The sequence below is a fragment of the Populus euphratica genome, unplaced genomic scaffold, assembly GCF_000495115.2.
Source record: "Populus euphratica unplaced genomic scaffold, PopEup_1.0 scaffold78.1, whole genome shotgun sequence".
Lineage (NCBI taxonomy): Eukaryota > Viridiplantae > Streptophyta > Magnoliopsida > Malpighiales > Salicaceae > Populus > Populus euphratica.
In genome coordinates this window covers 1,973,099-2,001,033 of record NW_011499867.1, presented here as the reverse complement: position 1 = coordinate 2,001,033, position 27,935 = coordinate 1,973,099, and the positions used below count along the sequence as shown (strand labels likewise).

General features: G+C 32.4%; 3 protein-coding genes across 3 annotated transcripts in view; 1 reads left to right on the top strand and 2 right to left on the bottom strand.

Annotated features, from left to right (window-relative positions):
- The first annotated feature begins 6,220 nt into the window (after positions 1-6,220).
- The window catches only part of LOC105126459 (transcription factor TGA1-like), a 28,574-nt gene continuing 6,859 nt past the window's right edge, over positions 6,221-27,935 (top strand). Inside the window, exon 1 of the mRNA XM_011027328.1 lies at positions 6,221-6,442. The gene's annotated coding sequence lies outside the window, so the exon portion shown is untranslated. The remainder of the gene's footprint in view (positions 6,443-27,935) is intronic.
- On the bottom strand, positions 18,475-21,526 carry LOC105126458 (transcription factor TGA1-like). Its single transcript, XM_011027325.1, has 4 exons — positions 21,361-21,526; positions 20,411-20,682; positions 19,500-19,727; positions 18,475-19,179 (listed from the first exon to the last, which is right to left on the bottom strand). The coding sequence occupies exons 1-4, from the start codon at positions 21,467-21,469 to the stop codon at positions 19,006-19,008; spliced, it is 783 nt and encodes a 260-aa protein (XP_011025627.1). The 5' UTR covers positions 21,470-21,526; the 3' UTR covers positions 18,475-19,005.
- Positions 21,484-22,295, bottom strand: LOC105126483 (transcription factor TGA1-like). Its single transcript, XM_011027350.1, has 5 exons — positions 22,132-22,295; positions 21,959-22,036; positions 21,864-21,927; positions 21,543-21,651; positions 21,484-21,502 (listed from the first exon to the last, which is right to left on the bottom strand). The coding sequence occupies exons 1-5, from the start codon at positions 22,273-22,275 to the stop codon at positions 21,484-21,486; spliced, it is 414 nt and encodes a 137-aa protein (XP_011025652.1). The 5' UTR covers positions 22,276-22,295.

The window sequence follows — 27,935 nt, the reverse complement described above, 5'->3', positions numbered from 1 at the left end:
CATTAAATAGTTATATTCATCGATCACTCGTTATGATTTTTAGGATTTTTTTCTCTTAGATTAATTATGTGAATGTGATAAGATATTGAATTATTTAAAGTTTGTTTATAAGTATAATTATGGTTATTTTTTAAATCATGTTTATATTAAAATATATGTTAATGATATTTTTTTATTTTTTAAGAATTATTTTTTATATTAATAATTTAAAATAATTTAAAAATACTAAAAATATATTAATTTAAAATTAATTTATTTGCTTATTGGATATGTATGGCAGTTTATATACATAAAATATTTAAGAAACTTTGTATCTAGCTCCAAAGGATAATTAAATTAATTAATGGCGCAGATAAGCCAAAAATTCTTTTTGTTTTTTTTAAGTACAAAGTGATATATAAGTGGACGACAAACAGAAAAACTATGAATATTTTAGGAGCAACTTGTTTATAATATATTGTTAAGGTGACTCTCTGTATAAAATCATTAAATTCTATCTAAAACAATCTAACTTGAATATTTATAAATCGTCGGTTGGCCTGGTGGGTTAACTATTAAATACTGTATTAAAAATAATTAAATATAAATTATTTGTTTTAGATTCAACAAGTCTTTTAATCTCAATCAAAACTTGCTTTTTAATTTAAAAAATAAATATAACAGTTTATAAAAGATTTAAAAGTTCCAAGTAACAAATATTATTCAAATATCCAAAATGCAAAATAATTTTAAAACCTCAAATATCCAAATAACAATAACCATAATTTATAATTTAAAATAAAATATAAATTCATTCACTTTTGAATATTATAATTTGATTAAATGAATGTTTTAATTTTATTTTTTTTTGTATTTAAAGAAGAATTGTTTTTGCTTATAGTTGACTCAGACATTAAAATCCCAATCAATTCTCTAATATATTTCGTCCCTGTTTGGGAGAGGGAGTGGGGTGCAGAGGTTGGTTAGTATTTATTTTTTTTACTTAAAATTATATTTTTTTATGTTTTTGAATTATTTTAATGTTTTGAAATTAAAAATAAATTTTAAAAAATTAAAATATATTATTTTGATATATTTATAAATAAAAATTATTTTAAAAATAATATTTAATTCATTTTCAAACACCTTTCATCGGATCAAAATTTCAGCTTATGACCAAGCTCCACATCTCTAATTTTCTATACAAGTTCATGGTATAGGATTTTACAAATATGCACTTGCCCTTGCGGGGCATGGAGCCATAAGCTGCTTATGGTTAGGTAGGATCACCAAGCTTTCAAGAATATTTATTTAGAAGATATGTAACAAACAAATACATCAAGATTCCTACTCAGAATTTGGATTTTTTCTATTTTTTTAATCATTTGGGCAAACGTTATTTTTTTTTGCCCTTATAAATCAAATAAATTAACCTACGGGTCCACCTTCACCTTCACCTTCACCTTCACCTTCACCTTCACCTTCACCTTCACCTTCACCTTCACCTTCACCTTCACCTTCACTATTGTCTTTGGCAGCAGTTGCTCCGGTTCAAACGAGTCCAAGCTCTAGAGGCAGAGACTCACAATTAATAAATGCCAAACCTCTTTTGAAATGCAATGTTCGTCCATGTCTATTTTCACAATTTACAACAGTATAATGAGTATTTCATCTTTTCATTTAAGTAGTGCCTCGATTTTCACAATTTTCATGTGTTTGTCCTCTAGCTATGGAAAGTAGCGTTTGGTCTATGGAACATGCATACTGTTTTTATGTCGATTTTGGACCATGTTGAAACCGTAAATAATGCACAAGAATCCTCGTATGTGGGGTTAACTTCATGTCTGAGAGATAAATGGTTTTTTAAAAAAAATATTTTTAAATTAAAAATACATTAAAATAATTTTTAAATTTTATCTTTGGTATTAACAAAGACATTAAAATTATTAAAAACTATTTATAAAATCATTAAATAAAAAATATTTTAAAAAATATACTGAACCATGTCATCAAATATAATATAAATGTATGATTTTATTTTATTTTTTTGCATATTTTGCAGTTATGATTTAAAAAAAAAAACTATAAATTATAACCTTTTTAAATTCAAGCTTTTACCATTATTTAAGATGAAAATAAAATTTAAACACTGAAAAATTAAATAACTTTAAAAATTGTAATAAGTTTAATTACACTACGTAACAATATTAAACGAAATCTAAAGCGTGGTTGCTAAAGAACAGGGTGAAGCAATCGATGCGGCAAAAGATCAGTACTGTTGCTTCCTTCAACTCAAAGTATTGGTGAGTTCAAGAACAAGATGATTCATTGGAGATTCAAAAGTGTTGACACAAAAAGAGGTTAACTTTTTAGTGATTTTATGGACCGATCCCTTATTTGATTTTCTGATCATCATGACAATATTCCTTTCACTTTAAATAAAATAATTTCTCTCAACAATCAATGCTCTGTGAAGCCCTCATTGGCAAACAAAATGTATAAAGTTCTTTTTTGTTGAAAATAATCAAAAACCATGACCATATGGCATAAGCCCATGCATGAGGCTCCTCCACAATACCATGTTCTTCAAGACTGGTCAATATTTGTGTTCCCATTGGCTTTAGTCACAGCTCGCAGCCAGGTCTGCCGACAACGGTTTTGGCTCCACATTCTTATAAGCTGTATTCGAAGGATTTCAATGGCCAGCATTTTTAAGATCCATGCAAGTACTACGTCTCTAAAGGAAGGCCACTGTGCTTTATAACTACAATTTTAAGAATAACAAGCTAAAAAATCATAGTTTTTTATTAGCTAATGTTCTTAAGAAGGTTTTTTTTTTTAGTGATATCGATATAAAATTATAGTAATTATTCAAATATTTTTAAATAAATGATTGAGATGTATTCTTTTGTGCAAATCTTTTCGGATCCCACCATATATGATTATTATAATAATTTGTTTTTGTCATCTGGCCATTGAAAGATTATTTGAGGCATGAAAGATACAAGCAACCATGTTGAGATTCCACGCTTATGTAAGGCTTAACCAAGACGATAAGTAGGTAGTTGGCATGTTAGCTAGGGTTTCCAAAAGTTGAAAGCACAAAATAAAGCCATCCGTTGAAAGCATATGGATCAAGATTCCTACTCAGAATTATGTATTAATATATTAATATATGCCATCCATTGAAAGCATATAATTGTTGATTTTATTTTATTTTTCTATTTATCAGGAGATTCATATTCATACGGTATTGAGACTGGTTGGCTATGTCTGAATATATTCACTAGCAAAAAAATATTTTAATTTTTTTATTCAAATATCCTCCCTTGATATGTTCCTATCACCCAAAAAATATATATATTCTTTAGCACATGAAAGGAGGCTGAAAACCATCCATTAAGTTTTAAATGGCTATATTCATCGATCACTCGTTATAATTTCTAGGATTTCTTTCTCTTGGATTAATCACATAAATGAGATAAGATATTAAATCATTGTTTAGAAGTATAGTTGTGATTGTTTTTTAAATAATATTTTATATTAAAATGTATGTTAATAATTTTATTTATTTTTTAAAAATTATTAACATATATTTTGAGCACGGAGGAGAAGAGAAGGAGTTTAGGAGAGAAAAGAATAGAAAAAAATGAATATTAATATTTTTTATATATGAAAAAGAAGAAGAAAAAGAAAAGAGATAGATCTATTGTGAAATTAGAGATCTAGGCTTTTTATTAGGATGTTTTATCGATGGTTTTATCAACAGTAATTAAATATTAATATTTTTAATTGTTTCATCGGTGATTCCGTCCAGTGATTCCGTCTATAATATTTAATTTAATAAAAAAATTTCAAAAAAAGTCAAATATCACTGACAACTTTTCAATTTATTGGTGATTTCGTCTATAATATTTAATATAAAATTTTAATTTAATCTAATTTTTTTAAAAAACCAAGCTTTAAAAAATATTTGTTTAGAAGACATGTAACAAACAACTACATAAGTGGATCAAGATTCCTACTCAGAATTTGGATTTTTTCTATTTTTTTAATCAAGTGTATCAAGATCTATTCAACATATTTGATGTATGTATTGCACAATTATTTAATTTTTCATATTTATGCAATATTTATTGGAGAAAATGGCCTGCAGATTTTTCTTTATTGTAGCTTTTCTCTCTTCTTGAACTCTGATCTTGGTATGATTTTTATTTTTTTAAATAATTGTGTATTTTATGATTGTGTGAGTTAGTCAATTATCTATGCATATATTCATTTATGCATAGTGATCATACCACAGCCGTAGGGTCATGTCGTCAGCAATTACGAAACCTCATGATATTTTTATTATTTAATATCTAAATTATGTATCCTAATTAGTTTATGTGGTGCACACCTAAATTTTTTAACCATACATGATGCCTACTTTGCATTAGTTTTTCCCGAATCAGTTTTTTTTTCAATATTTAGCCAGTAAATTTATGTGATTTAATGGAATTAATTTATCTAATATATAAAGATTTTCTGCCACTATTAATTTTTCAATACACGAGTTTTCCATTCACATGCAAATCATGTGGGTCATGCTTTAGCACACTTTTATCATTTAAAACTACTTGCAATAGCAATTTTTTTTATTTTATTTGAGGAAACTTTATTTTTCAAAAAATATATTTTATAGATTTAGCTAAACGAATAAAATTCTAATTATTTCAAATTCTTATAAAAAATATACATCATAACTCGAACTTGAGATCTGTTGTGCAGATCTCAAACCCTTTGTTATCATCTTACGCCCTTTAAAGACCTTGCAATATTAGCTATCTATTAGTTAGTATTTTTCATAAAAAAAATAAACTTTTTCAATGTTTTTTATATACAAAATAAAAAATTATGTATACATTTAATAAAATAAATTAAAAACTATATATATATTAATAAATTGATAAATTAATAAAAAATTAAAAGTTGGAAATAAACTAAGATATTTGGTTTTACAACTCGGATCTTTGAGATAGTTTTGTTTAAAGACTTTGTTCACAAAAATTATTTTATTATTTAGTTAAATTATAATAAAAATACTTACACAAGAAATTGATTAAATAAATAAAAAGCAAAAAATTATTATGTAAAGTTACACATATTAAAAATATTATCTAGAAAATATTTTTTATTTTTAATATAAATTTCCTAAGGTAAAAGTAAATAAGAATAATTTCTCAAAAAATTAAATATATATAAAATAATTAAAAGATAACTGCTATTTAAAGTGTCAATATAAATTATCTCTTTTTAATGTTAGATTACAACAACTTTCTCTCGTATAAAAAAATAAAATTTAAGACAAATTGATTTTGCCCTTAAATACATTAAATATTTTGATTAAATTTTTTTAAAGTCACTAATTTTCGTTGTATTTTAAACTTTAATTCCTGGCCATTCCATTCAACTATTATCCAACAAATTAGCCTATAATTTGGTACAATTAAAGTCAAATTAAGAAATAAAAAAGTTGGAAGATATATTATATAAAATAAAAATACCCATTCCATAAAAAAAAATTTATTTCATAATTCAACACAAACCTTAAGTGCTATTATTTTAACCTTAATAATATCAATAAAAACATATCTAATTACACTAATTAAAATCTAAATGATCTCAATTAAAACAAATTCCTCAATTATGATAATTTTTATTAAAATTCAATGCAAACTCTATTTATTATGATTTTAACCATAACTTTATTAATAGTATCAATTAATTGAAAAATTACCTAATTGCATTAATTACAATAAAATTTATCTCAATTCAAATAAAATTATCACATACGAAAAATAACCCAAAAATCAATTCAAACCCTAATTTATCTAATTCAAACCTAATTGATTCCATAAATAATATTAATTGTATAAAAATATACGTAATTGCATCACCTAAAACTCTTAATTTCATTAACATCAACATCAACCTCAATAAAATACTCAATTATTAACACATAATGCAAATTTTTTCAATTCAGTAACGAAACTCATAAAATTATGAGACATTATAATTATTTTACCTTCATTTTTTAGTAACTAGTGGTGATTCTATCGGTTGTCACAATGAAAAAGCTGTTAGGCTGACGGTTTGCAATAAAATAAAATAATAGAAGATGAGAGAAAGCTGAATTTTTTAATTCCATACGTATAAAAAAATAAAAATAAAAAATAAAAATAAAATGAATATAGAACACTATTGAAGGGAAGAGAGTCTCTTTTAAGCTGTCTTATTGTCATTCGATTCTTGTTGCTAATGATGATGGGACTGGTGGTTTGAGAGAATTACTGCAACAAATTCTATTACTTCTTCTCTTTGGATTTCACTTCAGAAAATTTCCAAAAATTGCCTCTAGCCCTACTTCTTGCAGGTGCAGAGACGGGAAAGTTTCTTTCATGGTGCTTTGATTTGAAAAAAGGTCTGTTTTTTCCTTTGCTTTCTTCTGGTTTGTTTTTGAGGGAGTCTGTTTGGTTATTGAGAAAGTTGAAAAGGGCTCGACAAAGATAAGGAAATCTAATAATTTTCAAGCTGCTCTGTTCAAGTCTAGCTTAGCTAGGAGAATTCAAGTGTTCTAAAGCTGATACTATATTACTATATACATATGTGTGTATGTATGTATGTATCTATGTATGCTTACCGTGATGAGATTTGCGCATCATTGATTGACGTGGAAGAGGGGCTCTTTTTGATGTCCTAAAATTTTTGAGTGTTTGAATATGTTCTGCTTTCCTTAGGATTTTCTTTTTAGCAATTGAAAGTGAGTTTCTTCTATGTTTCTGGCCTGGATGGAAGCCAAAATTGATGTATGATTGCTTTTGTCTGCGAGGAAAACAAGCTGTTCTGCTTCCAACCTTTCCTTTTTATGATTGCAGCTGTTCTTCTTCGGTCTGAAAACAAGTTGTTTGTCAATTAGTTTTGGCTTTCGAGAGCTTTAATTCTCATATGTAACTGTGAGATACTCTTTAAATAGTTTCGGTCACTATTTAATTGAGATTGTCAAGATATTAACACTGAAATAATATGATATGTTTGACAGCGTGACCTTTTCCATATTTAGATCATTTCATCCATAGATCTTTAGAATATGTTGTTTAACTAAAGCTCACACAACTGGGCTTAATACTTCTACCCTTACAATCTCCACCAAAAGTCCGTATTTCCTAAAAAATGCATCCTTACCCACATTCTGAAAGTGAGTCATTAACTTGTTCACCTCATTCATAATGCAATTCAGGTTCTTGATTGGTGACAGCTTTTTAGCATCGCTTCTAAGACAGTTTTCTTCAGTCAATTGTGACAGTTCAGAATTTTTCCCATATTCTATAATGGAAAATTTAACCCATATTATATGATGGAAAATTTAGCCCAACAGTCTTCTAAGGCCATTTCATTCACAAGTTCTACAATTCAAGATGCCTTGGGGTTAGACTTGTTTTAATGCAAAAGATATTATGGAGCATACAACCTAAGGATAGGTTCTAGTTTCTTTACGTGAGACATAGGGTAGGTTTACTACTTGGTCTCTAAAAAAAGGTCTCTTGTTGTCCCAATGATCGCCCTCGTAAAGGCAATATGGGGGTTCAGCAAATATTGGGATGGCACATGTACCAATCACTATCAGTCTAAACACTCAACAAAGAGTTGGGGTTTACACAAACTTAAACCTTGAATCAAGTCATAAGGTAAGTTGTTAGTCCACCACTTAACTTAAAGTTTACTATGTGTTCTCTAAAAAAATAATAATAATAAAGTGATCATGTATGACTATACCATGTATGATAGAATGTGAAGATGCATGCTAAAGCTTTTAAACAAAATATCATTCATAGTAAAACAAACAACACATAGAATAATAAAAAAATACCAAGCTTTGTCCTAAGTTTCCTAGTGGAGTCGCCATCCTATTGCACCCTCGCAAGTGGAGCGCGGCACCGTGGTGACCATTAATTGATTTTGGGGTCTTTTAGTTTTATTATTTTGTGTAAAAGGGAGTCGCCACCTAGTACTTTGGTTACTAGAAACCCTAACTAGTCTTTCAGAGATTCTAAGGCAAGGGACTGGTTGCGTAAAGGGAAGGTATTAGCACCTCTAGTACACCCTACCTAAGGTAAGCTGCTTGGTGTTTGGTTTGCTTTATAATTGTTATGGTGTTGGTGTTTTCTAATCCCATCAGTTTTTCTAGGTTTGATTCAAACTAAATTTATTAAGATAGAAATCCAAGGAGATTCCATGTGCTTCGAAAGCTCATTTTTCCCTTAGTATTTCAAGAGTTTGCGACTCGTAAATCGCAAGGAGGAGGGACAAAAATTTAGAAATCTAGGATGCTTTAAATGCCTATTTTTTCCTTAGTGTTTTGTACTCTCACGGCTCGTAAACCATGGAGTAAAAAAATTGAAATGTCCTCGATTATAATCAAGGCTTCTTTCAAGGATGTGTGCAGATTTATTATTCCTAGAAAATTATTTTTGATATTTACCACTCCGGGTTTCTTTATTCAAATATTAACAGTGAATAATAACAAATTATTCCCAATAATATTTTGGATATTCGTCATTTAAAGATTTCTTTATCCAAACATTAACGGTGAATAATAGATAAATTCCCCCCAAAATAATATTTTTATATTTTTTTGGAATATTGGTCATTACCATTTGGAGATTTACAAACATGTTGTAAAATCCAGAAATGCAAGAAAATAATTTTTGTTGTGTTTAAGAAATCCATGCGAAAACATATTTTTCAAAACTTTCCATATTTTTTGTATAAAAAACATTCAAAACATGTTAGGATATTGATCGTATATATCACACAAGCAAACATTTTTTATATTTAACGCAAACATCACAATTAGACATAAACATCAAAATGGAAAGTAGCAAGCCATCATACATATTATAAGAATTACAAGAAGCTTGAAACAATTTGTAACAAAAAACCTTCAAAGCCAAATCAACTTAAAATTTTATAACTAGAAAGGAATAAACCCGTATGCATGAGGGCACCATAGTTTTAAAACTGAAATTTTGAAATCAAACCCCTATGTCCATACCTCACAAACCCATTATTTCCTCACCTTAAAACAAACTGCCTTATTCATTTCACAAAGCCAACAGAGAGAAACAAAACAGAAATTAGGAAAGCATGCTTTATTCATGTATATAAGAAAAAAACAAAACCATGGCTGGGTAATCTCTCAAGAAGCAAGGAAAAAAAAACGAACAGAAAAGGGAGCTGATGATGAAGAAACAACAACCCTCCCTCTCATGGTTCCTTATGAACCAGCGGAAGAACAAAAAGAAGAAAAAAGAAACTGGTTTTTAAAACATCATGAACAACAAAAGGGAAGCGTTCATTGTAGTCTAAATATGAATGTGCAAAGCAAAGACAAAACAGGTTTTTAAAACATCAACACAACAGATTTAAAGGTAGAAAAGGAGGAGAAAGTTAAGACTTATACTTGCAGGTCTCAATGTTTTTTTTGCAAAAGATGAAATGGAAAAACACGTGAACGTTGCTGTCAAGGTTTAGCAGCAAATCTCCCTCTCTAACTTGTCTTTTTTCTCTCCTCTTTCCTCACAATGACATCCGAATGCAAGAAGGAAACCCTCTCTATTTACTGTATTTTTTACTCTACCTCTCTTATGTTTTTTTTTTGTCTCTCTTTACCATGTTTTTTTTCTGCCCCTTACTCTCCGGTTTTCTCTTTTTTTATGCTGTCCTCCGTCGCTTTTCTGCTCTCTTTTTTTTCTGCCCCCGTTAGGTCATTAAAAGGGCTTATATATAGTCTCAATATATCTCTATATAGGAAGGATTCAATGCATTAATCCCAGGACGTAAATCCCTACTGATTTACAATTAAAAAAATGCAAAAAGGAAGCTGCAATATTTTGATTTTGATCTTGTGCTTACGTCTAATTTCTTTCCAATTTTAGAGGATGGTGTGGCTCTTTTCTTTCCTTCCATATGTTCAACTGCTCCCTTTGAAATGGGGCAACAAAAACTTGATCTTCAGCTCCAAAAATCAGACATGATGATAAAGAAAAAACAACAGGAATTTGCAGCGAAAAAAAGGAAAGAAATCAGATGGAGGGTGCAGGAAAGAAATCAGACGGGGGAGGTGTTGTTCTCAAAATGACAATCATAAAAATGAAAGCAAAACGTGATCAACTCCCCCTATTTTCCTTTTCTGATGAGAGGAAAACGTGATCAGCTCCCCTATTTTCCTTTTCTGATCGAATCTCTATTCTTCAATTTCTTTATCCGGTAAAATTTGTTTCTAATTTTATCTTCAATCAACTTCCTTATTTTAGCACCTCTTCCATTTGGTCTTTGGTCCAAAAAAAGATTCAAATTGGCCTGCAATTGGTCTTCAAACTTTAAGCGTCTTGCAATTGTGTCCCTAAAAACTTGGGCAAAAATCCTTCTTAAGGCAAAAATCCCTGCTTTCACACTAGATATTCAAACGAGCATATCTTGAGCTTCTGATATCAAAATCAAGCAATTCAAGAGCTTAAAATTATCTACACGTCTAGGACTACAACTTTGATGAAGGAGTCAAAGTGAGATAAAATCTTTTTATAGAACAGAAACTGGTAGTAATCTAGTTGGTGAAAATGGATTTCCGGGTCTAACTCAAAAACTGACGAATGTTGAGAATTCTGATATGACAGAGAGTATGAACTAAGAACAAAAATCACAAAAACTTGGCCAAAATAGAATTTTTTTAGTGCAGACTTAGGTCAATATCCTTCTCGCGGCAGAATTCTCTCTCATCATGTTAGATATTCAAACAGGAATATCTTAAGCTTCTAACATCGAAATCAAGCGATTCAAGAGTCCAAAATCATCTACGCATCTAGGACTACAACTTTGATGAAGGAGTCGAAGTGAGATAAAATCATTTTAAAGAACAGAATTTGGTAATAATCTAGTTGGTCAAAAAGGTTCTTGATCTGACAATGCTAAAGCATCCAAATCTGACTGAGAATCTTTGCTAAGAACAATGATCCCCGGGACCTAATAAAGGTATAGGTTAATTTTTCAACATGTCATGAGTGACAGAATATAGCTGGGATGGTCAGATATCGTACGAAACCAAGTCAAAATCAGAGCCTAAGTTAGAACAAAAAAAATTACAACAGCAGCAGAAACTTTTTTTTTTTTTTACTTTTTTCAATTTTCTAGAAAACATGAGATACACTCCTACACTCGGTTCAAAATGGGTATACACTATTTTTAGCACGTGGGGTCCAAAATTAAGTAACAACACCTAAAACACCTTTCCGTGGATTTAATTATAAACTATTTGCACCCTTTTGATTTTCTTCTAGATGCTTATCTATGTTGGGTAATGGTCATCTTTGATAAGCATTCTCCATGTGCAAGTGCAATGGAAGCACACAAGCAGACACGTGAAACGCAATTTAATGTCGCGTTTGGACTGGGTTTTGCTGTATTTAAAGATTGTAGAGGCAGAGGGTGATTGTAGAAGACAAAGCTAGGTTTTGCCATGTCTGTACCTTGGGCCCCTGAGGCTACTCAAAATATAAATAAAATAAAATAAATAAATAAAGTCGGTTCACTTTGTTTATTTATTAACTATATTTAAAGAAACCTTTTAGGACCACTTGATTAGCCAGATTCATTAAATATAAATGCTAAAAGGAGGATTTTAGGCATACTAATAATTTTTAAAACAGCTAATCTATTTATTGACTATGTATATAAAATCACAGGGGATTATGAGAGGTTGATCTTAGTCTTCTCTCCCGTGAAATATAAAACAAATTCAATGGAGACTCATTAGAGATAGAAATCCCATTAGTATTTTCTATGATATTTATCATAATTGAAATAAACTAACAAAATATTATCGAAATAAAACTATAAAGAAAGTTTGTTAATCGTATCGAGGCCCAAAAACTAGAGAAGACATGAAGCCTAGAAACTTACCGAAATGAAATCACAAGCCCAAAAGCCATTGTTAACAAGCAATTCGAGGTTGCTGGGGGTAGTAATAAGGTGCTGCTGCTGCTGTTATTGCTAATGGACTCTATTTTATTAATTTCTTTTTTCTTCGACCACTAATATGTTACCTTTATGGGGGCCCTCCAATCACCCTTCAATCAACATACCAGATACAAGATTTATTTTAAGCATACATTTAAAACATGTATGGGCTTTTCATTTAAATTAAAGAATTTATACAATTTTAGTGGAATTTCAACAAATTCTCCCCTTCAAGGGAACCTACAAAAAATTTTATTCTGGAATTATCATCTGCACAACACCAAACCATATTCGGTTTACTTGTTTACAAGGAGAGGATTTATTTTTATTGTTAAAGAAGATTTAGTCCCTTAAAAATCATCTAAAAAGATTAATATGTATATTGAAATCATTATAAAAAAATCTGAGTTTATAGCTTTAGACAAAGCTAAAAAACAATATAAATTTTTTGAGTGTTTTTTATGATATTCTAAATTGACTAAAACTCTTGCGATAACCCATCTAAAATTAATAGGATATTAAAATGTATATGTAACGATGAGTTTTGACACATTTTTTAAAAATAAAAATATCATAAAATAGACTAATAAAATAAAATTTTTCATTAACTTTCTTTCAGGTTCAACATCAATATTTTTTAAGTTAAAATGAAATCTTGTTATCATATTGAGGTTTCAAATCACTATCTTAAATATAATGGTTATTTTTTTCATAAAAATACATATACTAGTTTAGACCCATTTTAGCAACAACATAACATATATTTTTATTAATAGAGTGAGTCAATTATCTAAATTTTATCTAAAATTCTTATGGTTAGTAAAGTTTTTAGTTACAATAAAAGTACTTAATGATTTTTATTTTTCATTTTGCACTTATAGTTAACTAAAATGTCCTTAGCACACCAGTTAAAAAACATATCAATTTATTATTTAAAAGGTAGTCTAGTTGTAAAAACTTGGAATTAAAAGGTTTATTCCTCCTATAATCTTAGGTTCAAGCTATATAACTGCTAATATTAATAATTACTAGAGACTTATCTGGTTGTTAATTTTAAAACCCACAAGTATTTTTTCTTAAACCAAAGCTCTAACAACAAAATCTTTATCCTTTAGTATTTTTTTTTTTTAAGCAACAAAGGTCTCTTTAGAATTCTCTCAGGTGGAAATAACAATCTCTCTCTCTCTCTTTCTTTGCAGGCCTTGTTCCTAAACTAAGTTGTTAAATTATCTGCTAATATTAATATCCTCTAATATTTGTTACTTTGAATTTTTAAATCTTTAATAAACTGTTATATTTATTTTTTAAATTAAAAAGTGAGTTTGGATTGAGATTAAAAGACATGTTGAATCTAAAACAGATAATTTATATTTAATTATTTTTAATACAATATTTGATAGTTAACCCACCAGACTAACCGACGACTCACAAATATTTAAGTTAGATCATTTTAGATAGAATCCGATGATTTTATACAGAGAGTCACCTCAACATTACATTATAAACAAGTTGCTCCTAAAATATTCATAGTTTTCTTACCTGTCGTCTACTTATACATCACTTTGTACTTTAAAAAAAACAAATTTGGCTTATCTGCGCCATTAATTAATTTAATTATCCTTTGGAGCTAAATACACAATTTCTTAAATATTTTATGTATATAAATTGTCGTACATATCCAATAAGCGAGTAAATTAATTTTAAATTAATATATTTTTAATATTTTTAAATTATTTTAATATGTTAATAGTAAAAATAATTTTTAAAAAATAAATAAAATTATTAACATATATTTTGATATAAAATATTATCTGAAAAACAATCACAATTATACTTCTAAACAAATTTTAAGTAATTTAATATTTTATCTCGTTTACATCATCAAATCAAAGAGAAAAAAATCTTAGAAATTATAACGAGTGATTGATGAATATAGCCATTTAAAACTTAATAGACGGTTTTCAGCCTCCTTTCATATGTAAAGAATATCTATATATCTTTTAGGTGATAGGAATATATCAAGGGAGGATATTTGAACAAAAAGATTAAAATATTTTCTTGCCAGTGAATATATCCAGACATAGCAACCAGTCTCAAGGCCGAATGAATATGAATCTCTTGATAAATAGAAAAATAAAATAAAATCAATAATTATATACTTTCAATGGATGGCTTTGATGCTTCCTTCTATATCATTTCGACGATGAGATTAATGGGAGCAAGATCGTATATGCCCGGGTGTGTCAAGCTCTCTTGCACTTGTTCAAGATCTTTGTCAAACTCAGTTAGTTGCTCTCGTGTATTATGGCCCCATGCATGGGCTCTGTTGTCTCCAACTCTTTCCATTTTTAGACTCAGTTAGTTGCTCTCGTGTATTATGGCCCCATGCATGGGCTCTGTTGTCTCCAACTCTTTCCGTTTTTAGAGGATTTTCCAAGCTCGGTTTTCAAACCGACACAACAAAGCTCCTTGTTTTCCTATGTCTAAAACCCTAAATAACATAAAATAAGTTTCTTCAATCACTCCGAACTTGTATAGTATATCATTAGCACTTTATTTTGCAGTTTGTGCCGTAAACCTAGTTCCTGTAAGTGTGTGCAGATGAGTTTTCTTTTATGCATGTGCTTCTACAATGTCTTGGGATGGGCTATTACACAAATAAGCTGCATGTGAATGTTGTGCACATGTGTGTTTTTGTAAGACATGAGCCAGGATAGTTTCTTTCCTTAAGAGCTTCATGTAGGATTAATTAGTTTTGCTGCCTCTGTAGCCTTGTGCAGAATAGAAATCAAGCCAGCCAAACAGAAGTCCAAATTTTATCAACTTTTTCGTCAGACGTGATGATTACATGAATTTAGATGTTGATATGTAACTTCTGAATTACTATTAGTTTAGGGCAACACATTGTTTAACTTTTTTGTGATATTTTAAGCTGCTCTGAAATTTTAATTGTTGTTTCAGTCATTGGAGATGTAAGGGGCAGGGGCTTAATGGTAGGGATAGAACTTGTGACTCACAGGAAGGAAAAAACCCCTGCCAAAGCAGAAACTGCAGTCTTGTTTGAGAAACTTAGAGGTAATAAGGCACAACCTCCCAACACCATAAACGTAGAAAAGATAAGCCTTTGATTATGAAATGAATTTCTCATCGATTTCTACTTTGTATTTATCATCACTGGTTCCTGAGTGCAGAGCTTGGCATCTTAGTTGGCAAAGGTGGAATACATGGAAATGTGTTCCGTATCAAACCACCAATGTGCTTCACCAAAGATGATGCAGGTACTCTTCATGTCTCTTCAAGTGCTTAAATAAATTAAACCCTCGTGTTTTTAGATAAGCGATAAGGTAGCTTTCAGGAGCGATTCTGAGAGCTTTTAAAAACTGTAGTTTCTGTGAAAAAAAGCTCTGAATTGCTTGCATGATGGTTACCATTGTTAATTTTGTTTACATGCTCTTTTTAACCAAATGATCTAATGTCACGGTTTTTGTTTTGGCATACGCAGACTGTCTTGTTGACGCGTTGGACTATTCAATGTCAAAGTTGTGAGGAGCTACCTGCCAGAAGCTGAAATGAATATGTAATTATTCACATTTTTTGGCATCGATCTCTTCTGATAGGTTGCTTTCAATAATATCGAGCAAATATCTAACCTTTCTTAACAATAGGATGAGTTTGCTTGTTTCTGATTCTATTACCTGAAAAAATCAAACTGTATTTCCATGTTCTGTGGATGCACATGTCATAATATGCACCAATGGATATACATTACTTGAAAACTCATGCAAGGAAACATAATCCAAGAAAGGCTTTAGCGGTTATCGGCGTGTGCGACAGATAATTTTTAGGTCAACGGTGCTGGCAAGGCATTAGATTCATTTGTTTTTAAGGTGCAGGCAGAGTCAATACTCAAGAAAAACTTACATTGCAAGAGGACCTCGGACCTCTGATGACAGTTAAATGTCCAATTTCTCTGAACTATTGGCTTTGTAGTTCCAGGTTACTCAAAAATACCCTCCAAATCAGGCAATGTGTCTAAGCAACCATCTCTAAATGTGGATTCTGAAGACTGAATATTGATTGAGCTCAACTGGTGATATAGAAGTGGCAGGGATGGATAAGAAGATTAAAAAACTAAAGACGTGAAATTGGAAATGCTCTTTGCTTTATATTTCTCCTTGTACCAAACATAAAATACAAACCAGAAAAAGGGAAAAAATTGCTAGTACAGAAGAAAAGAAACAAAAAATACAAGAAATATCACTAGCTAGATAAAAAAAGGGAGAGACCAATCATGTTAAACTATTCTATCAAGCCATTGAAGTGGGGGCTCGGGATGGTGGATTGATACTGGCAGTTTGATGAACACGTCCAAAGATTTATCGTTTTAATTAGTGGAATGACATGGATTGGTTAGTTCAGTATTGCTGACAAACGTTGCATGCTTAATGATCATAGCAAGATTAGTAGAACTAGTAATACGATAGTAACTGAAATAATTCTGGAAAAAGCTACCAGATATCTTTTGTATTCTAGTTTATATAACCATAGTGTTTACATCTCATACAAGGACCAGTTTTCTATGTTTGTGTTTACATCTGATACAAAGATTAGTTTTCTATATTTGTTACAAAAGATATAATTTACATGGGATTCAAATACAGCATAAGGCACACACCCTATGCAGATCATCCTAATCACATAGGATAACTCTTATCTTTATCATTCCCTTGCAAATCAACAGGAAGATCCAACACAGAGAGTTTGTCCCGCAGCAAACAAAAACGATCAGCTGTGTATTCCTTGGTAAAAACATCGGCAGGCTGCAAAGAGATGGGGACATGCTGTAAAATTATGTCTCGGTTGGCCACTTTCTCACGGACAAAATGGTAATCAACTTCGATGTGTTTAGACCGTGCATGGAAAATTGGATTGGATGCAAGGGCTAAAGTACTGATATTGTCACACCAAACAACAGGGGCAACCTGAAGGGAAATTTTCAGCTCACACAAAAGCATACGTAGCTAATACACTTCAGCTGTAACAAGAGCTATACAACGGTATTCCGCCTCAGTGCTAGACCTGGAAACCACAGGTTGTTTCTTAACCGACCATGAAATGAGATTGGAACCTACATAAACACCATAACCACACATTGATCGTCTATCATCAGGATCACCAGCCCAATCAGAATTGCAGTAGGCATTAATAGAGAAGGAACCAGGTTTGTAGAAAAGGCCATGATCGAGTGTATTCTTCAAATAACGTAGGACACGTTTGGCTGCTGTCCAATAAGCAGAGGTTGGAGTCTGCATGTGTTGGCAAAGCTGATTTACTGAGTATGCAATGTCAGGACGCGTGAGGGTGACATATTGTAAGGCACCAACTGTTTGCCTGTACTCAGTTGGATCTGTAAGAGGTTCCCCAGCAAATTTGGATAGTTTGGAGCCTGAGGCACAAAGAGCTCTATAAGGTCAGATGCCAAGGAGGTGTATTCGATCTAAAAAATCAATAATATATCTTGTTTGCCGAAGATGCAACCCGGAAGGAGAACGTGTAGCTTCAATACCCAGGAAGTAAGCCAACTGGCCAATTTCCTTCATGGAAAACTCAAGTTGCAGGTTAGTGATAAGAGATGTAATGAATTCCTGGTCATTAGACGTGACAAGGATATCATCCACATATATTAATAAGAACACATGCACTGAACCGTGATGATAAGTGAATAAGAAGGGATCAACCTGGGAGCTATAAAAGCCAAGAGACAATAATGCAGTAGATAGACGATGAAACCAAGCCCGAGGGGCTTGCTTTAAACCATAGAGAGATTTGTGAAGGTTACAAACAAAGTGAGGGTGCACCGGATGGATAAGAAGATTGAAAAACTAAAGACGTGAAACTGGAAATGCTCTTTGCTTTATATTTCTCCTTGTACCAAACATAAACTACAAACCAGAAAAAGGGAAAAAATTGCTAGTACAGAAGAAAAGAAACGAAAAATATCACTAGCTAGATAAAAAAAGGGAGAGACCAATCATGTTAAACTATTCTATCAAGCCATTGAAGTGTGGGCTCGGGATGGTGGATTGATAGTGGCAGTCTGATGAACACGTCCAAGGATTTGTCGTTTTAATTAGTGGAATGACATGGATTAGTTAGTTCAGTATTGCTGACAAACGTTGCATGCTTTAATGATTACAACAAGATTAGTAGAACTAGTAATACGATAGTAACAACATCGCTTTCTTTTTTGCTTTGCTGCTTACTTTTGCACATCTCTTTTGAGTGGTTTATGAATAGCTTTAGCTTAGTTAGGGCTTTACTTGTGTTGCTGGAACGCTATAACCAGGTTATTTCCAGTAATTATCCATGCTCATTATGGGACCACAAGACAACTGAGCTAAAGCTGTCCCAGTCAGAATTCCCTGGAAATGAAACAGAAACTAATGGAAACAAAATGACTATGAGTTGCATCTTCTTAATTGTGCTTCAATGATATTACATAATTTCGGCAGCAAAACATCCATGCCATTCATTATTGACCTCGAGTTCATTGTCAGGTAGGGTTTTCCCAACCTACAGTGACCATTTCAGTATAAGCAAGGGAGATGGGAGGCAACAAATAATTTGCAATTCTCACGATTTATGTACAAGGCAAAACAAAAATACAAACACAAGTAGACTACAATTTACATGACAAAGTTTCACCTGCAGACTCAACGTGATATATCATTTGATGGCAAGACAGTAGCAGCACTGAAAATTGATTTAACCACAAGCTTCCTCTTGATAGAATGGCTATTTATATCTAAAACTTTCCAGTTGTAGGACGCTGCTTGAAAAATGTCAGCAGCTTGAATTGTCTGCATATAAGATTACATCATTACCCTAAGACGCCCTTTTTCTTTCTGAGTATGGCTCCAGTGATGATTATCTCCTTGAGATCTCGACCAGCTATAGGGTCCTAATATGAAGCTAGGCAGGCAGGCCCACGTGGGCGAGTAGCCCACGTGGGCGAGTAGCCCAAAGTGAACTCAGAGCCCGAAGCCGTTGGAAGTATTCACCCAAGGCAAGCAGCCCTCGAGCTGCCTGACGTGTTGTTAAGATCCGAGACATCTGCTGCAAGGTTTCCTGGCGTATATGGTCTGCCTGTTAAAACAAAGAGTTGATGTTAGATATATCAACAAGCCCAGCTGATTGATCTCATTCAGAAAGCTGGGGAGCATAACTTCAAGCACAACCACTTTTGACCTAAATGCTAGCGAAAACTTGGATATCACCCCCATCTGCATAACAAGATTATTTCATGACACGAGGCACTAATATGCTTTAATGAAAGTTATGAATGCCTTTTCCTCTGAAATTGAAGTGATTACTTCATGGATTGTGTAATGTGTTATGAGTGCACATGCCTAAAGAACTTAGACTAAAACCATTCGAGAATGCAAAGTGAAGGTGCATTATAAGACCTGCTGCACAAAGCGGGCCAGTAATTCTAACTTCTCCATTGCAGTTTCCAAATGAGGCGAGCAACTTGCTTCACCCAACTGACCAGCTGCCACAGTCTCTGCTACATGTCGCTGGACTTTTTCCAAACCTTGTGAAAGAGCATCTTCAGCGTGGTGGCATGATTGTTGAAGATTATAAACATGCACAAGTTGCTGTTCTGTCAAGGGATTCATGCAAGGCAGGAGAATCTGTAATCAAAATAAATTTGTGAATATATCTCAGAAGAAACCGGGTCGGAATAGAAAATATGACAAGGTCCAGAAACACAGAATAAAATGAATACTTGAGTCAATGAAACAACCATTTGAATGATATAAGAACTTATTAATCGTATGAACCAAAAGATAAGATGCTAATCTATAACATATGTTGGTGCCGATACTTATGTCTAGGAAGTGAGAAATGCTCTTTTAACAACCACGTGCAATTAGCATGACTCTATACCAATAGCAGAACCCTCCAAATGAATTATCACTGTATAAATATTTGCACTTTACATGACTAGACAGGACTTGCTGGCTATTATGTGCAAGACAACACAATAACCACAGTTTTGGAGTAACAAGGGCCCTAACCATATTTACAGCAAAGCAGACAATGACCAAAAACCAACTGCGTAATTAATAAACCAGACTGGCAATATGTCATGCACTTCAACAATTACCAGCGTAATGCTCGACGACGTGAAAGAAATTTAATACACCGAGCCGAGCATCAGCGCAGACCAGAATGCAGTGATAAGTTGTCAAAGTTTTAGATCAAGTTTACCCACCCTGGCAAGGTGGTGAGATCAAAATGAGGTATTTCATAAGTTCAACGGCACCCCCATATATAACTTTAAATTAATAATTTTAAATCACTAATTCATCACCTCAAGAAGCTGTGAAGGGCGAAACCCTCCAACCCACAAGAAAAACCTTTCTGCCGATGATTTCCACAAGCCAGACATCACATAGAAAACATCAGCTTTTGTTGCAGTTGCTTTCAGGCGAAAAAGTTCGGAATAGAGGCTCATGTCACTCTCTACAAGCATGTGGAGCTCTACATCACTTATATGAGCGTTTAAAGCAGTCCTCATATCACAAATATGTCTGTTTTGCTCCTCCAACCAGTGCCCATACTCCATCTCAAAAGTTGCAATCCCTGCAGAATCCTCAGAGTCAGCATATGGTTGATAGATAAATGTGAACGAACAAGTTTAAAGTTAAGCCACAAGAAGTTAAATGTCAAGAAATTAACAGAGAAAATACAGGCATTTTTCAGGTGAAGTCATGTATCGACAGCAAGCTATTAGGACCATATTTTAAGTGCTAATTTCAGGCATGTCAAGAGGACAGCAGTTCACCTTTTTATTTGCCATTGAAGTGCTTGATCATTGTTTAAACATAATACATAGTAGTAGTGCATGAAGATCGAGTTACAAGTATATGAATTAATTAATGCAACAAATCGCTTCTACTTTGGATGGTCTCTGGTGCTCAAATGAGCTCAAGCAAACTGAAAATTTTTCAACTAAAATAATTTTACGACTTTACTGGAAACTAAACCTCCTATCTTCTTATATAATTTTGTCATTCTCTAGCAAGAATCAAACAGAGAGTAAACGACTAACTTGGAGAGAAAAATAAAAAAGAAAAAGACAGCTCATATAGAAAATAAAGTGAACCATTAACTTTTAAGAATAATTTAAAGGTCTAAAGCATGAAACATTTGACAATGCCCACTGCAAAGTGAGAGAGACATGTAATTCAAACTTGATAGACCACCATCTGGGAGTTCGGCAGCAGAACAAAAGGTAATAGAGTACTTTGGCAAACATACCTGGGTTTGTAGGTCCTCCAAAACCTAGCTGACTAGCATCTACTCCACCACCCATATACAGGCCCTGTTGTCTAGCTCTGTCAAGCTCCTGCTCCAACTGAATGAGCATCACACGACTTGATTCTAACTGCTGAACATAAGCCTGTAAATAAAAATTAAAATCACAGTTAGTAACAATAAACCTCTTGTTGCTTGTATTTATATGAGCGTTTAAAGCAGTCCTCATATCACAAATATGTCTGTTTTGCTCCTCCAACCAGTGCCCATACTCCATCTCAAAAGTTGCAATCCCTGCAGAATCCTCAGAGTCAGCATATGGTTGATAGATAAATGTGAACGAACAAGTTTAAAGTTAAGCCACAAGAAGTTAAATGTCAAGAAATTAACAGAGAAAATACAGGCATTTTTCAGGTGAAGTGATGTATCGACAGCAAGCTATTAGGACCATATTTTAAGTGCTAATTTCAGGCATGTCAGCCAATAGAGTACTTTGGCAAACATACCTGGGTTTGTAGGTCCTCCAAAACCTAGCTGACTAGCATCTACTCCACCACCCATATACAGGCCCTGTTGTCTAGCTCTGCCAAGTATACAGGCCCTGTTGTCTAGCTCTGTCAAGCTCCTGCTCCAACTGAATGAGCATCACACGACTTGATTCTAACTGCTGAACATAAGCCTGTAAATAAAAATTAAAATCACAGTTAGTAACAATAAACCTCTTTTTGCTTGTAGGCCAGCAGTTTTTAATGCATGGTGGATAGTCCTTCCTACCTTCTTCCGCAAACGGCTTTTACGAGCAGCCTCGCGATTTTGTGCAAGACGTCTTTGTACCTCTAAGCATTCACATGTATAGTCACGAAGCAAGTATTCATATTTTGCAGAAAGAACTCTCAAGGTTAATTTTTTTGTTGTCATAAGAGAAGCTTGTGGTTGAAACTATTAGATGATGAACATATTTGTATCACTTGACATAGTTTTGCACACCACACTGGGGGCAAGAAGTGTACAAAGTGCACATAGAGGTCTACAGTGAATCAAAACCCAAAGGGGTATCATCATAAAAACTTCTAAAAAAAATTTTTTTATAAGAATTTGTTAATTGCATTGAAAGTTTCAGTTTTTATGAACAAAACCAAATCTTTTGAGTTTTCCTTTTAAAATAATAATAAAAGACAATACTTGGAGTAAGAAAGGGTCCCATAAGGAATCAAAGATCTCTTCACCAAGAGGATAGGAAGTATAGTGTGTGGAGCATATTTTGTTTCAAAAGGACGAGTCGAACAAACAAATGGAAACAAGAGCTCAATAAGTCTACAACAGAAAGGAGGACCTATGTTTTCAAAATAGGTAACCAAAAAAAAAAAAACATGCATGCTATATTGTCATAACAGTAACTTGACAGGCGAAGGTGTGACGAAGGCCAAAATAGTTCCAAGTTTTTGAAAAATAAAAATAAAATCCGTTGAGGTCTAAAATCTCAGGTCAACAAAACTACAGAAAAGGATAGGAATTGACAACCAGCACTGCTTCATTCCTTAAGGTAAGATGATTTCTTTTTAAGTTCAAAATGGGCAGGTCACCCGATATTGAGACCATTCATTAAAAAAGCGTAGAGTTTTAAAAAAAAAATTAATATGGGCAGGTCACCCGATATTGAGACCATTTCTTAGAAAAGCGTGGAGTTTTCTAAGAATTTTTAAAGAGGGACCGATCACCTGATATTGAAACCGTTTCTTAGAAAAGTGTGGAGTTTTCTAAGAATTTTAAGATGGGCTAGTCACTTAATATTTAGATGGTTTCTTAGAAAAGCATGAAGTTTTCTAAGAAATCTTAAGATGGGCAGGTCACCCGATATTGAGACCATTCCTTAGAAAAGCATGGAGTTTTCTAAGAATCTTAAGATGGGCAGGTCACCCGATATTGAGACCATTCCTTAGAAAAGCATGAAGTTTTCTAAAAAAATCTTAAGATGGACAACCACCCGATATTGAGACCGTTTCTTAGAAAAGCATGGTGTTTTCTAAGAATCTTAAGATGGGCAGGTCACCCAATATTAAGACCATTCCTTAGAAAAGCGTGGAGTTTTTTAAAGAATTTTAAAAGGGACTAGTCATCTGATATTGAAATCATTTCTTAGAAAAACGTGAATTTTTCTAAGAATATTAAGAGGGGCTAGTCACCCAATATTGAGACCATTTCTTAGTGAAGCATGGAGTTTTCTAAGAATTTTATGATGAGCAGACCCCCCCCGATAGTTGGACCATTTCTAAAAATAAAAAAATGGAGTTTTTTTTTTCTAGATAGGTAGGTCACCTGATAGGGAAACCATTGTTTAGGACAAACATTGAATTTTAGGATGATCAGACAATTTATCTTTACAACACTTACTATGCGAAGCACTTAACAAGTTTTGCTTCGTAAGCATTGTAAAGAGGGGGCATCTGTTGTTACTCAATTTTGGACCCCACGTGCTAGAGATGGTGTATACCCATTTTGAACCGAGTGTAGGAGTGTATCTCATGTTTTCTAAAAAAAATTGACAAAAGCAAAAAAAAAATAATTCTGCTGCTGTTGCAATTTTTTTTTGTTCCAACTTAGGCTCTGATTTTGACTTGATTTTGTACGATATCTGACCATCCCAACTATATTTTATCACTCATGACATGTTGAAAAATTAACCTATACCTTTATTAGGTCCTAGGGATCATTGTTCTTAGGGTAGATTCTCAGTCAGATTTGGATGCTTTAGCATTGTTAGATCAAGAACCTTTTTGAGCAACTAGATTACTGCTAGATTCTGTTCTCTAAACTAATTTTATCTCACTTCGACTCCTTCATCAAAATTATAGTCCTAGAAGTGTAGATGATTTTGGGCTTTTAAATCACTTGATTTCGATATCAGAAGCTCAAGATATTCCTGTTTGAATATCTAACGTGAAGGTAGAGAATTCTGCTGCGAGAAGGTTATTGACCCGAGTCTACACTAAAAAAAATCTATTTTGGCCTAGTTTTGTGATTTTTATTCTTAGTTCATACTCTCAGTCATATCAGGATTCTTGGCATTCGTCAGTTTTTGAGTTATACCCGGAAATCCCTTTTGACCAACTAGATTACTGTATGTTTCTGTTCTATAAAAAGATTTTATCTCACTTCGACTCCTTCATCAAAGTTGTAGTCCTAGATGTGTAGATAATTTTGGGCTCTTGAATTGCTTGATCTCGATGTCAGAAGCTCAAGATATTCCTGTTTGAATATCTAACATGAAGGTAGAGAATTCTGCCGCGAGAAGGATATTGACTGGAGTCTGCACTAAAAAAATTCTATTTTTGGCCAAGTTTTTGTGATTTTTGTTCTTAGTTCATACTCTCTGTCATATCAGAATTCTCAGCATTCGTCAGTTTTTGAGTTAGACCCGGAAATCCCTTTTGACCAACTAGATTACTACCAGTTTCTATTCTATAAAACGATTTTATCTCACTTCGACTCCTTCATCAAAGTTGTAGTCCTAGATGTGTAGATAATTTTAAGCTCTTGAATTGCTTGATTTTGATGTCAGAAGCTCAAGATATGCTCGTTTGAATATCTAGTGTGAAAGTAGGGATTTCTGCCGTAAGAAGGATTTTTTCCCAAGTTTTTAGGGACACAATTGCAAGACGCTTAAAGTTTGAAGACCAATTGCAGGCCAATTTGAATCTTTTTTGGACCAAGGACCAAATAGAAAAGGTGCTAAACATTTAAAATGAACATTTACCATAAATTAAAGGTATTAAGTATTATTAGATATATTATTATAAAATATGCTTTGGTTAAGGAGTTATTGATACTTCAAGTGCAAAATGATGATATAAAACCATGATAAAAATGCATTATTATAAAACATGCTTTGGTTAAGGAGTTATTGATACTTCAAGTGCAAAATGATGATATAAAACCATGATAAAAATGCACTTTTAAGTACTAATCAGGAGCTGATCACATTTTGCTGTTATTAGAAAAGAAAAATAGGGGGAGTTGATCATGTTTTGCTCTCATTTTTATGATTGTCATTTTGAGAACAACCTCTCCCCCGTTTGATTTCTTTCCTGCACCCTCCATCTGATTTCTTTCCTTTTTTCCGCTGCAAATTCCTGTTGTTTTTCCTTTATCATCATGTCTAATTTTTGGAGCTGAAGACCATGTTTTTATTGCCTCATTTTAAAGGGAGCAGCTGACCCTATGGAAGAAAAGAAAAGAGCCACACCATCCTCTAAAACTGGAAAGAAATCAGATGTATGCATAAGATCAAAATCAGAATATTGCAGCTTCTTTTTTGCGTTTTTTTAACTGCAAATCAGTAGGGATTTGCGTCCTAGGATTAATACATTGAATCCTTCCTATATAGAGACATATTTAGACTAGACATAGGCCCTTCTAATGACCTAATAGGGGCAGAAAAAAAAACAGAGCAGAAAAGCGGCAGAGGATAGCATAAAAGAAGAGAAAACCGGAGAGTAAGGTGCAGAAAAAAACACAGCAAAGAGAGAAAAAAAAACATAAGAGAGGCAGAGTAAAAAACGCAGTAAATAGAGAGGGTTTCCTTCTTGTATTCAAATGTTATTGTGAGGAAAGAGGAGAGAAAAAAGACAAGTCGGAGAGGGAGATTTGCTACTAAACCTTGACAACAACATTCGCTTATTTTTCCATTTCATCTTCTGCAAAAAAACATTGAGACCTGCAAGTATAAGTCTTAACTTTCTCCTCCTTTTCTACCTTTAAATCTGTTGTGTTGATGTTTTAAAAACCTGTTTTGTCTTTGCTTTGCACATTCATTTTTAGACTACAATGAAAGCTTCCTTTTTGTTGTTCCTGACATTTTAAACTGCTTTTTTTCCTTCTTTTTTTGAATTTCTGGATTCTACAACATGTTTGTAAAACTCCAAAGGGTATTGGCCAATATTCCAAAAAAAATATAAAAATCTTATTTTGGGGGGAATTTATCTATTTTTCACTGTTAATGTTTAGATAAAGAAATCCTTAAAGGATGAATATCCAAAATATTATTAGGAATAATTTGTTATTATTCACTATTAATATTTGGATAAAGAAACTCGGAGTGGTAAATATCAAAAATAATTTTCTAGGAATAATAAATCCGCACACATCCTTGAAAGAAGTCTTGATTATAATCAAGGACATTTCAATTTTTTTACTCCACGGTTTACAAGCCGTGAGAGTGCAAAACACTAAGGCAAAAATAGGCATTTAAAACACCCTATATTTCCAAATTTTTTTCCCTCCTCCTTGCGATTTACGAGTCGCAAACTCTTGAAATACTAAGGGGAAAATGAGCTTTCGAAGTACATGGAATCTCCTTGGATTTCTATATTAATAAATTTAGTTTGAATCAAACCTAGGAAAACTGATGAGATTAGAAAACACCAACACCTTAGCAATTATAAAGCAAACCAAATACCAAGCAGCTTACCTTAGGTAGGGCGTACTAGGGGTGCTAACACCTTCTCTTTACATAACCAGTCCCTTGCCTTAGAATCTCTGAAAGACCAGTTAGGGTTCCTAGTGATCAAAATATTAGGTGGCGACTCCCTTTTACACAAAATAATAAAACTAAAAGACCTCGAAATCAATCGATGGTCACCACGATGCCGCGCTCCGCTCGCGAGGGTGCGACATTAGGCATCCCAAAAGTTTTCAAAATATGATTTCTTGTATTAACACCAAAGTGGATAGGAAGGATCATCAAGGCCACAACTAAAATATAAAATTAGGAGAAAAAACAGCTTTATTAGATATGCTCACCAGCAAAATATTCCATGGATTATAACAATTAACAGAATAGTTGCCCATATATTCCAATACATTGTAGACACATGCAAGTTCTAGAGGGCATAATATATAGCACACACATAGAGGACTTGTGTGTATCCTTGTAAGTTAATAAAAAAAATATGATTAATTCATGAAATAAATTGTTTATTTATTTTATTTATATTTATTTATGTATTTCGCTTGTTTATAACATTAAAAAAATATATAGTTATTTTCTTGTGCTTATTTAATTACGTCTAGATAAATTAAATTGTTGCATTAAGTCTAGATAAATTAAATTGTTGCATATAAGAAAAGGGAACATGTGACAATAGGTCCATCTGTATTGATTTTCTTCTATGGAAAGTTTTGCGAATTAAAACCACTTAACTTAGAAAATTTGAGCACAATCTTGACCATTGGAATTAACATTTTTTTTTTTGGGTCCACCGTTAAAATTGCCATCACCATTATCATTTAGGAAAATCACATATAGATTCATTTGAGCATTTAATTTTTTTTTGTTGTTGTTTTGTTCTTGTACTATGCTGAAAACTCCAATTTATTGATGTTTGGGTATCCTTGACCTTTAGTGCACATATCAGAAAATCCATGATTTGACTCTTATAATATAAACAACATCAATATAATAAGATTATGTATTTCAATTGTTATATTTTCTTATTTATTTAAAAGCTAGAATAATAATAAAACAAATGGTCAAATAATTTTTTAAAATAAAAAAATATTATTTTAATATATTTTTTATT

Coding starts and splice junctions, on each gene's coding strand:
- LOC105126458 (XM_011027325.1), bottom strand. CDS start 21,469: ATGCTCATTCAGTTGGAGCAGGAGCTTGACAGAGCTAGACAACAGGGC. Junction 20,683..21,360: donor TGGAGGACCTACAAACCCAG/GTATGTTTGCCA, acceptor AGGATTCTGCAG/GGATTGCAACTTTTGAGATG. Junction 19,180..19,499: donor TGGCCCGCTTTGTGCAGCAG/GTCTTATAATGC, acceptor TTGTTTTAACAG/GCAGACCATATACGCCAGGA.
- LOC105126483 (XM_011027350.1), bottom strand. CDS start 22,275: ATGACAACAAAAAAATTAACCTTGAGAGTTCTTTCTGCAAAATATGAA. Junction 22,037..22,131: donor AAAGCCGTTTGCGGAAGAAG/GTAGGAAGGACT, acceptor TTTTATTTACAG/GCTTATGTTCAGCAGTTAGA. Junction 21,928..21,958: donor TTGACAGAGCTAGACAACAG/GGCCTGTATACT, acceptor GCTAGACAACAG/GGCCTGTATATGGGTGGTGG.